Source organism: Nothobranchius furzeri, chromosome 6 (assembly GCF_043380555.1).
Source record: "Nothobranchius furzeri strain GRZ-AD chromosome 6, NfurGRZ-RIMD1, whole genome shotgun sequence".
Lineage (NCBI taxonomy): Eukaryota > Metazoa > Chordata > Actinopteri > Cyprinodontiformes > Nothobranchiidae > Nothobranchius > Nothobranchius furzeri.
In genome coordinates, this window is record NC_091746.1 from 63,953,301 (window position 1) to 63,965,547 (window position 12,247).

At 43.8% G+C, this 12,247-nt stretch overlaps 1 protein-coding gene across 2 annotated transcripts in view; it reads left to right on the forward strand.

The window, feature by feature from the left end:
• pde8b (phosphodiesterase 8B) overlaps window positions 1-12,247 on the forward strand; it is a 72,206-nt gene that overhangs the window by 47,088 nt on the left and 12,871 nt on the right. For both annotated transcript variants that reach the window (XM_015943116.3, XM_070552434.1), the window contains exons 12-17: window positions 2,403-2,479; window positions 6,126-6,290; window positions 8,133-8,178; window positions 8,322-8,451; window positions 11,010-11,208; window positions 11,957-12,174. In XM_015943116.3, coding sequence (XP_015798602.1) covers window positions 2,403-2,479; window positions 6,126-6,290; window positions 8,133-8,178; window positions 8,322-8,451; window positions 11,010-11,208; window positions 11,957-12,174 — 835 coding nt within the window. The remainder of the gene's footprint in view (window positions 1-2,402; window positions 2,480-6,125; window positions 6,291-8,132; window positions 8,179-8,321; window positions 8,452-11,009; window positions 11,209-11,956; window positions 12,175-12,247) is intronic.

Genomic DNA, 12,247 nt, shown 5'->3' on the forward strand with positions numbered 1-12,247 from the left:
TGGGTCGCAGGAGCGGCAGCTTAAGCCGGGCGTACACTGTGCGACTTTTTCACTCGCAGCGTTCAGCTTCAGCTCAAACTGTACGACTTCCTCGCAGAGCAGATCTCACGAGTCGTGTGCTCACACTGCACGACCCAGTTCTGGCATGCGACCTGACTGCTCACACTGTACGTCTGGTAGCAACATGTCGGCCCTAAAAATGTGCTAAAAATAGCAGTTTTTACTCAACACGTCAGCCTTTTTTGTCTTGTCTGTTGTCCTTCGGGAGTGCTGCAGGAGGACACACAGGGATTTATGGGGGTTGGATGAGGAAAACGAAATAAAGAAAGTGAATCTGTGTTTTGTGATCAGTTTAATTTGACATGAACACGACAAACACGCTTTCTTGACAATCTTTGTGAGTAAAAAAACGTGTAGAAACAAAAACGAACAGCGTGTGTTATTAAGGAAATAGCGAGCGACCGGCCGGCGTTGATGCAGGATTGCGTGCGCATGCGCCGTGAGCGGTTCTGATACTTTTTGGATCGTAGCTGCTCGCAGCTGCTCGCAGCGCCGCTTCAACAGTGCGATACCCTCACGAGGGACGAGCGAAATATTAAACACACCAGAAGTCCCTGCGACCTCACGACTGCTGATCGGCGGCTGGTCACGTGGTGTTAATCGCCTCTCGTAACCCCCTGTACACTACACGACCGCTCGGCGCAAAACTCGCCCCGATGTCGTGGATTCTCGCACGACTGGAAAATCGGCTCAAAAAATTGAAAAAGTCGCACAGTGTACGCCCGGCTTTAAGCAGAGAGGCCCAGGCATTCCTCTCCCCAGCCACTTGTGCCAGCTCTTCCAGGGGAAGCAGCACATCTACTCTGAGCCCCTCCCGGATGGTCGAGCTTCTCACCCTATCTCTAAGGGAGAGCTCAAACACCCTGCAGAGAAAACACATTGCATCCAAAATCTCATTTTTTCTGTCACTACCCAAAGCTCATGACCATAGATGAGGGCTGGAACGTGGATCGACCGATAAGCTGAGCTCAGCTCTCTCGTGACCACGACAGACCGGTACAACGCCTTCATCTTTCAGTGCGTTTTTTGTAAAAGCATGCAAACGCGTTAGTTTCCTGCATGTAAACAGCTCAGCCGAGCTGTGAGCAGTTGGACGCTTGCCTTTTGGACGGGACAAGACTGCGAAAGCGTTCTTCTGATAAAATCATCTCGTGTAACACCTTCAGACAGTAAGCAGCTGCAGCGTTGTTGTCCGATCCTTCAGCCATTGCGCATGTCGTGTCAACGTCTGCTTCACTTCCGCCAGCGTTTGTTAAACCCATCCTATTGTCCATCCATTCATCCGTTTTCAGCCGCTTATCCAGGGTCGGGTCGTGGGGACAGCAGCCTAAGTAGGGAGATCTAGTGTGTCGAATTAAATTAAAGTAAAGAAGGAAAAGGATGATAAAAAGGAACATAAATTACTTCTAAACTGAATCTCAGATCACTTTTAAAACAATAAAATCTATGGGTATTGTTTACTTCAATTTCAAACTTGTAGGATCAAAGCAACACGGTCCATTTAGATCTAAAAGCAACCAAAAAAAGAGTAAATAATATGTGGTGATCTTAACTCCCTGTATTGATGCCAGTTTTATTTTAGTCTGAAAGGCTTTAAAATGATTATTTATTTTATTTTTGTATCTTAATGAATGAATAGCATCAGTTTGAGCCATTGTGTGGAGGACAAGGGGGTGGAAGTTAGTTACAGACGGATTAGGAAGAATGAAGGGATGAATACAATCAGAATGAGTCAGACTGTGTTATGGTTGCTACTTAAAACTAAAGAGGTCCTAAAGGAGAAGCTGTGGGCTGCTGACGTCCACTTTTCTGACGTCAGCTCAGTTTGACGCAGCTGCCTTTTTCAGCCGAATGTAGCCCGTCTTCTGTTTTTTAGTTCATTGTTTCATTCAAGCATTTTTCCATCTTTACCCTACTCTTACATAAAGTCCCAATATGCATTAAAGTTTTGAAAATATATGGTTAAATAAATTGAGTGTTTACATTTTGTTCGTTGTTTCCTCTTTCGTTCAAACACCAGAAACTCTGTAACCTTTGCTTTTCAGCCTCCAACATTAAGGATTAATGCTTTTTTAGCCATTGGTAATGTCTTTGAAGGTCTAGCAAGACTCATAATCCTTTTATTTTCTGCACCCCAACCCAACCACTCCTCCAACAAACTTACTCCCTGAAACTGGAGCGCCAGAGCTTTTTTTCCCACAGAAAAAAACTCATTAATTTAAACTTTTTGATTTAGAGGCCACAGCAGATTTGTTGAAAAACCAAGTGAATGATACTTTTAAGTGAAGACAACTTTAATACATAAGGTTTCACATCCCTAATAATGTTTTTTTTTATCACAGCTCCAAGTTTACAGAATCGCAGATACTCATCTGTTGCCAGGATTCATTCGATGACTATTGAGGCTCCAATCACAAAGGTACGCTGCTTTGCTTCTTTTCTGGTTGTGTGTCGTAAATGCATCCGTCAAATGAAATGACTAAATTCATTTGCATATCTTAACTCATTCACTGCCAGCCGTTTTCTGAACAGAAAGCCCCTGACTGACAGTGTTTTTGAGTGTTTTTACTATTTTTAGAAGACTCACAGAACGTTGTGCTCTACGATGATGTAAACACCAAAACCACCAAAAAAGAGCGTAGACTCACTTCTTACGTCAGGAAGAATCAGCGTGTTTCTAGCTTTTTCCGTTCCTTCACATTTCGTTGTTGGAAGCGTGAGCTGCAGAAGCGTTTCCAGCTGCACCTTGCCGGCCTAGCGGCGTCCCAAACCAACCTCCTAAAGCTTGGTTTATGCTTGACGCATTTACTTTCTGCTTGGTGATGCGGCTCGCGGATGGAACGCGCTTCACAACTTGCAGCGTTCATGCGGCTTGTCTCTGCGGTGAGCCAATATTCTCCCAAACTGTAGGGGGCAGCATGGAGCTCTACGGCATGCATCCAACACTACACCATAGTAGAAGTAACAATGACTATTGTTTACAACATGGCATTCCAGCATTTTTAACAGCGTCCTCGTCTTTTCCGACAGTGCGAGCTATTTCTCTCCAAGAATTATTAACAACATGTTGATCACGGTGATCTCTGAGAGCTGAATCATACAAATGTCTGTATTTATGAACCTCTGCCATACTGGTTCTTGCCAGTCCGCCATGTTTTTCCGTGTTCGACCGTCCGAGTGGTTAGACAATTTCCTAGGTGAGCGGTGCGGAAAGTTTGGGCCGTGCGGAGGCGCGGTGGAGGGGCGTGGTTGTTAAAATGACAACTCGCAGACGCGTCAAGCATAAACCAACCTTAACTCATATATTGTCTTCTTCATGATCGCGTGCGACACACACGGATGTAAATCAGCCTTTGAGACGTGATATTTACTCTCAAGGTGAGCGAGCTCATTCCCAGCAGAACCCTAACCCGTTAACAAAACTCAACTTTAGTCATCAATCACAGTGCATGAGTTAAAAACCGTTTATGTAAAAATAAATTTGACAACATAAAGTTTTAGAAGACTGGATTTGGTGGAATTGGCTTATTAAAAATGTTTGGTGGCACAACCTGCCTTTCTTTTACTTACTGACTCTTTAGTCAGAACAAATCACCTGCTGTCTTGTACGGAGAGCTGTTAAACACAAAATGCTGACAGAAATTGTAATAAATTAAAAAATTGTACTGATCAAAAATTTAATTTAAAATCTTTCTGAACTTGAGCAAAAGAGATCAGGAAAACCCTGAAAGGACAATGGTGGTGATTTCCATGAGGATGTGAATAAAGCCCAATGCACGCACTGCAACCTATGGTCTTCTGTGAAGTGCACTTGGAGGAAGTGTGCGGTAAGGCTTCGAGTGCGTGGTACACAAGTGTGCATAATTACCGAAATAGGACAGAAACCGCTGCGTCGTTACCACGATGCATGCCACGATGCCGGTCGCTGTTAATGCTGCTTTAAAAAAAATCATTGTTAGCAACTTTCAAATCTTAGTCTAAAACATTCAGAGCGTGAATATCATCAATCATCTGAGAATGAAGTTTCGTTTGAAAATACGTATAGTCAGAAAAGGCCCTTGAGCCATTGTTTTGCCGCCTTTTCAAAAATTCCCACACAGCAATGGATTGTGGGAAATATCCTTTGAAGGGTGGAAGTGCGAGCATTGGGACTGGGCCTATGACTGACTCAATCCCAACACTCGCATTTCCACACTTGTGCCCTTAAATTATGCGATCCCAGCTAGGGCTGCGAGTGTGTAGGGTGTCCCGATCCTCAAGTGCGGACGTTGATCAATCCCCTTTTGCACCCTTCATGCCCAAGTCCGCATTGATGTGGACTTGGGCATGAAGGGCTTTACCCACAATCCATTGCTGCAGGAGGAAAAGATTTCTGAAAATTATTTTCAAATGAACGTAGTTAATTTAAAGACGATTAATTAATGTTCTGAAGACAAAGCAGCAGTGATGGGTCGAGCAACGCTGATGCGTAGGTGCGTCTATCTAGCTCTGAGCGAAAGCTCGTCTCGATGCTATCATTTACGAAGTGGTCACGTGACACATACAGCTGCTGTTTCGCTTGTCAGTGAATTGCCGAACCGTCTTTAAATGGAGGAGCATCTCTTCCTGTCAGCGGGATGAGTTTCTGCCAAAAAGTATCTTCTGAAGCAACATTATTCCATTTTTAAACATTTTCTAAATTCTTTTTTATATTTTTACATTTTTTGTTTTTGAGAAGCGCCTCGTGATTTTTATCTTGAGAGGCGCTATAGAAATTATATTTTTCTTCTTCTTCTTCTTCTTCAAGTATTGGGATTGGGCCAACGACTGATGACGAGGTGTTTTTATGCTGAAAGAGTGATCACTGGGTGGAAACCAGCTGGGGTGATTAGCAAATGGAACACTGGTGTGTAAACCAGCAGATTGGCTGATGAAATAAGGAAAAAAGTTAAATAATGAGGAAAACAGGAAGCTGCAGTATGCGCCTAAAAAGCATTTGCCAACAGTCATAGAAGACCAAGAAGAAGATGAAGTGAAACAGCAAAATAAAGTCCTATTACTGTAACATTTATGGTTTTATTGACTTTGTACAATCAGAAATGATAAAGGAAACCGTTTTTTTGGGATGTTTTATTATCATTGTCTAAACCTAAAAGGTTAAGAAGCAGGACTTTTACCCCGAACGATATGGTTTTCATGTTTGACAAGATTCCTTTACAAGATGTTTGTTTCTGAGGTGTAACGTGCTCTCTGCTCATGATTAACGTAACAGCTCCTTTAAAGGGAAGTGTTTTCTGACCATCTGAATTAAAGACATTTTACTGCAGGGCTGTTCAATTCCGGGCCTCGAGGGCCGGTATTCAGCACATTCTAGTGGTTTCTCAGGCCCAACACATGATGCAGTGGTCGAATCACCTGTGCAGCAGCTCATCAGGCTCTGCAGAAGCATGTTAATCACCTACTAACTGAAATCAGGTGTGTTGAAGCTGAGTTAAAGCTGTGCTGGATACCGGCCCTCGAGGCCCAGAAGTGAATAGCTCGGTATCACTAGAACTTTGGTGAAGTTAATCAGGTTATGGGGTCAGTTTAGTTTTAAATGACTTGAAATAATTATGCGAACAACTTGAATTGAGGAAAACACATTTTGCTTGTTCCCAGTCTGGATAAATCAGACGATATTTACTGAGTAATTATGGGTTTTTGTGAATGTCACTTTTTGAGCTACTTAAAGGGTTGATAATGAGGTTATATTTTTATTACATCATGATTTTGTATTGCAAAAAAGCAGATTTAGCTTCAGATTTACCCAGCAGTTCTTGGAGTTGTGTCATAATTAGCCTACAGCGTGTAACATTGTTCTACTCTCCTCCCGCTGCAGGTCCCGTGATGCTCTTGTGATCTAAAAACTGTCCTCTTTGGGCTTTTTTTTTTCTTCAGACGAGATTAAAAAAAATAAATCGCATGAACATCTCTATAACACAGAGAGCCACCTGGTTGTAACCAGAAATGCCGAGGTCTCTTTGTGCTTTGTGTGTTTTAATGTTCAGAGGTGTAAAAGGGATATAATTACGCTTCTGGAAACGCAGGTAATAAACATCATCAACGCAGCCCAGGAGAGCAGTCCGGTAACAGTAGCTGAGGCTCTAGATCGCGTGTTGGAGATCCTGAGGACCACCGAGCTCTACTCCCCTCAGCTCGCCTCCAAAGACGACGACCCCCACACCAACGACCTGGTTGGGGGGCTCATGAGTGTAAGAAGCAGCTGGTGGTTTCTAACTTTTAACTAAACTTTTGCCTTTTCATTCTTCAGATTTTAAAGTGGTTTCTGGACAAAAATAATGAACCATTAAGGCCTTCCCTGTTGCTCAAAACTCTGAACAAGTTCATTGTTTTAAAACAGATCGGTATTGATCCGACTGACGTGGTAACAGCTGGTCAGAGCGCGGCCGAAGTAGATTCAAACTGTTCAACAGGGTCATGAAAAAGATATTTCTTTAAACGTTGTCCGTTCTACATCACACAGCAAATCTATTTTAATCCATTTCTTTAATCAACCTGCAGCGTTGGAGCCCAAAACGGCTCTTTGGGCCATCCATAATAGCCATTAATCCGCAGCAGGAGTTCCAGGAAATTTCTAGGAAGGGGGACGTTGACAGGAAGAGACGATGGCTCAGTGCTCTCTGCTGCTGTGTCGTCATACAAATTCAGCCCTTTCAGGACTTTACTAATAGGTCAGCGTATCGCGACTACTTTGGCAGTGGGTGACGTCATTTATCAGTGAAAAAAAAAGACATTAAGCTGCGTGCCGTACATTAAGTGTGCTGTAATCTAATCCATTCAGAGGATCGGGAGAGCAGATGTATGATGTGAGATGTGGTGTTCAATGACCAGAAGAAGCGTTGTTTTTTTACGGTGCTCTGTGAGACAACAAAGCCCCGTGAATCGTTTCATTTTGAGGGGATTTCAGCCGCGTTCTTTGGTGTTGGGAGTTTAGGAATGGAGATTTCAAAGCAAGTAGAAAGGAACTTTACTCGTTTTCCTTTCTACTCTGTGTCACCAGCGACTTTTCCAGCTTTACAAATGCTGGCTGGTTTGGCTCCGTCTGCCATTACCTACAGGGTTACAACCAATCCGCGACTCCCAAAACCGAGCACCTACTCCTGCTCAGGTACTCCGCTGGTTCCAGAAAAGGGTCCTTTTGGCTGGCCTGTCACAAAGTTCCCTTAAAATGACTCCCGCTGGGAGCTGGTTCCACAGGAGAGGAGCCTGATAACTAAAAGATCTGCCTCCCATCCTAATTTTAGATATTCTGGGAACCACCAGTAGACCTGCAGTCTGAGAGCGAAGTGACACTAAAAGTACCTGTAATATTTTAGATCTGTTTCTATTTTTTTACGTCTTTACCATAAATATCAACATTCTACAGGAAAAGTCCATACTCTTTTTTTTCTAAAGTTATTTTTTGTTGGGTTTAGTTTTAAAACCTAATAATGATAAAAAGGATAACAAATCTTTTATAGGAGATATTTACAGAAGTGGAAAAAACTTTAGTAACTTTCTCAGAATTCTTACATTTCAAAATGACTTTTTATCCGTGGCCATAATCCTCATGCGTAAACATTTATCTAAAGTATAAACAATCTTTTCCAAAGCTTATTTAGGAGTTGCAGCTCTAAGCAGGTTTAGTTAGGGTGGACTTAGGGGGTAAAGCACTCTTGCGTTGTAAAGGTTTGTAAAACTGGTTTTGCACTCTGACATTTTGTAGTTGCTTTAAGATGGCAGAAACTCAGTTTGGTCATGGCCGTGCTCAAACTAGCTGTTAGCTTATCAGTCCGATCAGAAATACCTTTCTCCAAAATGACCTAAAGAGCTTTCTGCAACAGATCAGATAATAATTCCTGTTTAAACTTTTGCTTTGCGCCTTTTTTCACTTGACCCAGAAGTCAGAGCTCAAGCTGGATTCTGAGAATTTTATTAAATAAAAACATTGTTGTGATTGTGGTGTTTAGAGGGATTTTTAAAGGAAAATGTATAAAACAATTTTTAACTGTTATGGACATAAAAATGAAACATTCTTCTCTTTTGTCTTCCAGGACGGACTACGTCGACTCTCTGGGAATGAATATGTTTTTAACAAAAGTAAGTTTTAATGTAAAAACAAAGAAATTTGCTAAAACAAAATGTGTTGTCTAAGTGCATGTGTGTGTGTGTGTGTGTGTGTGTGTGTGTGTGTGTGTGTGTGTGTGTGTGTGTGTGTGTGTTAATGTGTTTCTGCCTGTTAGATTTGAGCCAGAGCCAGTTGGCCATCCCAGTCACTTTAAACGACATTCCTCCATCCATCGCTGAGATGCTGAATGATGAGGAACACTGGGAATTCAACATCCTGGAGCTGGAGGCAGCCACACACAAAAGGTAAAGACTAAAGTCCCAGAGTTGTCACACACACTGGTGTGGTGAAACTTGTCCTCCTCATTTGACCCAACCCCCGGGGGAGCGATGAGCTACAGCTGTGGCTGCGCTCAGGAACTATTTGGTGGTTTAATCCCCCCGATCAAACCCCTTAAAGCTGAGTGTCAGGCAGGGAGGCATTGGGGTCCATTTTTCTAAGGCTTTGGTTTGACCCGACCGGGACGGTGCCACCTTGGCTCCCACAGTCAGTTTATTATTTGAACATATTACTAATACATGTTCTGCATTATTTAAGTTGTGGCATTAATAGATGTTTTGAAACAGCATTTGCATGTTTTCATGGGTGGAAAGTGGAGTTTCATTCACTTGAACAAAACATGATCAAACAGAGAAGCTATAAAAGGCAGAGCTGTTGCAGGAGCGGAAGTGTCCGTGAAATGTTTTTGGTTTTTTAAGGAGGATTAATAATTTTTAGAAGTTAGACTTTTTTTAGGATTGCTTTTCACTGTTTATGTAGTAGTGACAATAAAGATCTCCTCTCCTCTCTCCTTTCCTCTCCTCTTCTATTCTCTTCTCTCCTCTCCTCTTCTCTCTCCTCTCCTCTTCTATCTCCTCTCCTCTCTCCTCTCCTCTTCTATCTCCTCTTCTCTCCTCTCCTCTCCTCTCCTCTTCTCTCCTCTCCTCTCCTCTCTCCTCTCCTCTTCTCTTCTCTCCTTTCCTCTCCTCTTCTCTCCTCTCCTCTCCTCTTCTATCTCCTCTCCTCTTCTCTCCTCTCCTCTCCTCTCCTCTCCTCTCCTCTCTCCTCTTCTCTTCTCTTCTCTTCTCTCCTTTCCTCTCCTCTTCTATCTCCTCTCCTCTTCTCTCCTCTCCTCTCCTCTCCTCTCTCCTCTCCTCTTCTCTCCTCTTCTCTCCTCTCCTCTCCTCTCCTCTCCTCTCCTCTCTCCTCTCCTCTTCTCTTCTCTTCTCTCCTTTCCTCTCCTCTTCTATCTCCTCTCCTCTTCTCTCCTCTCCTCTCCTCTCCTCTCTCCTCTCCTCTTCTCTTCTCTTCTCTCCTTTCCTCTCCTCTTCTCTCCTCTCCTCTCCTCTCTCCTCTCCTCTTCTCTTCTCTCCTTTCCTCTCCTCTCCTCTCCTCTCCTCTCTTCTCTCCTTTCCTTTCATCTCCTCTCTCCTCTCTTCTCCTCTCTCCTTTCCTCTCCTCTTCTATTCTCTTCTCTCCTTTCCTCTCCTCTCCTCTCTCCTCTCTTCTCTTCTCTCCTTTCCTCTCTCCTCTTCTCTCCTCTTCTCTCCTCTCCTCTCTTCTCTCCTCTCCTCTCCTCTCTCCTTTCTTCCTCTCCTCTTCTCTCCTTTCCTCTCCTCTTCTCTCCTCTCCTCTCCTCTCTCCTCTCCTCTCCTCTCTTCTCTTCTCTCCTTTCCTTTCATCTCCTCTCTCCTCTCTTCTCCTCTCTCCTTTCCTCTCCTCTTCTCTCCTCTCCTCTCCTCTCTCCTTTCCTGTCCTCTTCTCTCCTTTCCTCTCCTCTCCTCTCTTCTCTCCTCTCTTCTCTCCTTTCCTCCTCTCCTCTTCTCTCCTCTTCTCTCCTCTCCTCTCTTCTCTCCTCTCCTCTCTCCTTTCCTCCTCTTCTCTCCTCTCCTCTCCTCTTCTCTTCTCTTCTCTCCTCTCCTCTCCTCTCCTCTCTTAATTGGAATCCAAATGAATTGAAATGTGTGATTCCAGATGCGACTACATAATGAGAACAAATTCTTAAATAACAATAAAAGCTGCTGTTCTTTTGTGCAACCTTGGTGTGTTTTACCTCCACCGTGCCACCTTGACTCAATTTAATTTTTTCAGACTTCCTAAATCACACCACTGTCAGTTTGCCCCAGGGCAGCTGTGGCTACATCGTAGCTCATCACCATCAGTGTGTGAATGTGTGTGTGAATGGATGAATGATACTCTGTAGTGTAAAGCACTTTGGAGTCCTTTGACTCTGAAAGGCGCAGTACAAGTGTGGGTCATTTATCATTTATCATATTTTTCAGAAGGGACGGAAGTCTGCGTTATTCAGGAGGAAAGACAAAACAAGAGTATTCATGCAAAGTGGCGTGATTGTTTTATTTTTTATTGCATTGACTTTGTGGTCGTTTGGACCCAAAATAAGTAATGAAATACAAATCTGATTGATTGCATAGCCCTATTTTAGGGATGGTTTCTTTCAGAAACTCTTTTTTAATAACCTGGGACGGCAGTGGCAGAGGAGTTAAGTGACCACCTCATAACTAGAAGGTTGCAGGATCGAGTCTCACTCAATCTGTCATTGCTGTTGTGTCCTTGGGCAAGACACGTAACTCGCCTTGCCTGCTGGCGCGGCCGGAGAGACCAGTGGTGCCTGTGTTCGGCAGCCTCACTTCCGTCAGTGCGCTTCAGGGCAGCTGTGGCCACATCGTAGCTCTTTGTCACCAGCGTGTGAATGAGTGTGTGCATGGGTAATCGACTGAAAACAGGAAGAAATAGATATTTTTAAGGGAAATAATGAAACTAAAGGAGGTTGTGAGTTATTTTAATGACTGTGTGCTCCCTGCAGACCTTTGACTTACCTTGGGTTGAAGATCTTCACAACCTTCGGAGTGTGTGACTTCCTGAACTGCTCTGAGGCAACACTGCGCTCCTGGCTGCAGCTCATCGAGGCCAACTATCACTCCTCCAACTCCTACCACAACTCCACACACGCTGCAGACGTTCTGCATGCCACGGCCTACTTCCTACGCAAAGAAAGAGTCAAGGTAACAGGAAGCATCCACTATTTTTGGCAAACCAAGTCTGCTTGAGACAATTCTCTCTCAATACACAGTGGCCCTCGATGGCCCTTCACATTGTGGCTGAACATGCTGTGGGTCCTCCACAGACTCTCACATTCCACCCCAGTAGGTTCCTCTCACTTCAGCATTTACATCTTCTCCTACCCTCAGGCTAGCCCCTTATTAGCTCACTGAATGAATCCTGTCAGGAAACAGTAAGCAAATGTTCTTGGAGACTTCTGAGATCGACACGCTGTCTGGCCTTAGTGTTGTTGTGGCGGCAGATTCTGGGAACTGTAATTGCTTCCCTGGGTAACTGTTCAGCTCCCAGCCTGGTGCTGTTTCTAACTGGTCAGGGGACAAGGGTCCTAACAGCTGATGCTCATCGTCCTCTAGCTCAGACTAAAGCCATGTGAGGATAAATTACTCAAGCAGAAGCACAAACAGAGAATATACAGTGGTTTCAGGCAGCGCATCGCTCAAAATCCATGTTATTTATGAGATCTCTGAAAGTTATTCGTTATCTGGACCGATTTTATTTGTAGAAAAGGGCAGCAGGGGAGATATTTCTGCTTAAAATATGCAAAAAATAAAGTAAACATTTAAGTGTCAACAGATGCGTAGGTGATGAGACCGTAGATGAATCAGTGCATTTTATTACTGGTTTGAACTAAACCAACACTGATGTTTTGTGTAGATCCATCTGTAATCTTAAGTTTGCTTTTATTTCCAGAGCCATCTGGAACAGCTGGATGAGGTGGCGGCTCTGATAGCAGCCACAGTCCACGACGTGGACCACCCAGGCAGGACCAACTCCTTCCTGTGTAATGCAGGAAGTGAACTGGCCATCCTTTACAACGACACGGCCGTGCTGGAGAGCCACCATGCAGCCCTCGCCTTCCAGCTCACCGTCCGGGACAGCAAGAGCAACATCTTCAAGAACATCGACAGGTCGGTGGAGTCAGCTCATGTTTCTGATAAATAGATGCCTTAGTGTAACATATTAAACAAGAGATTCATTGGT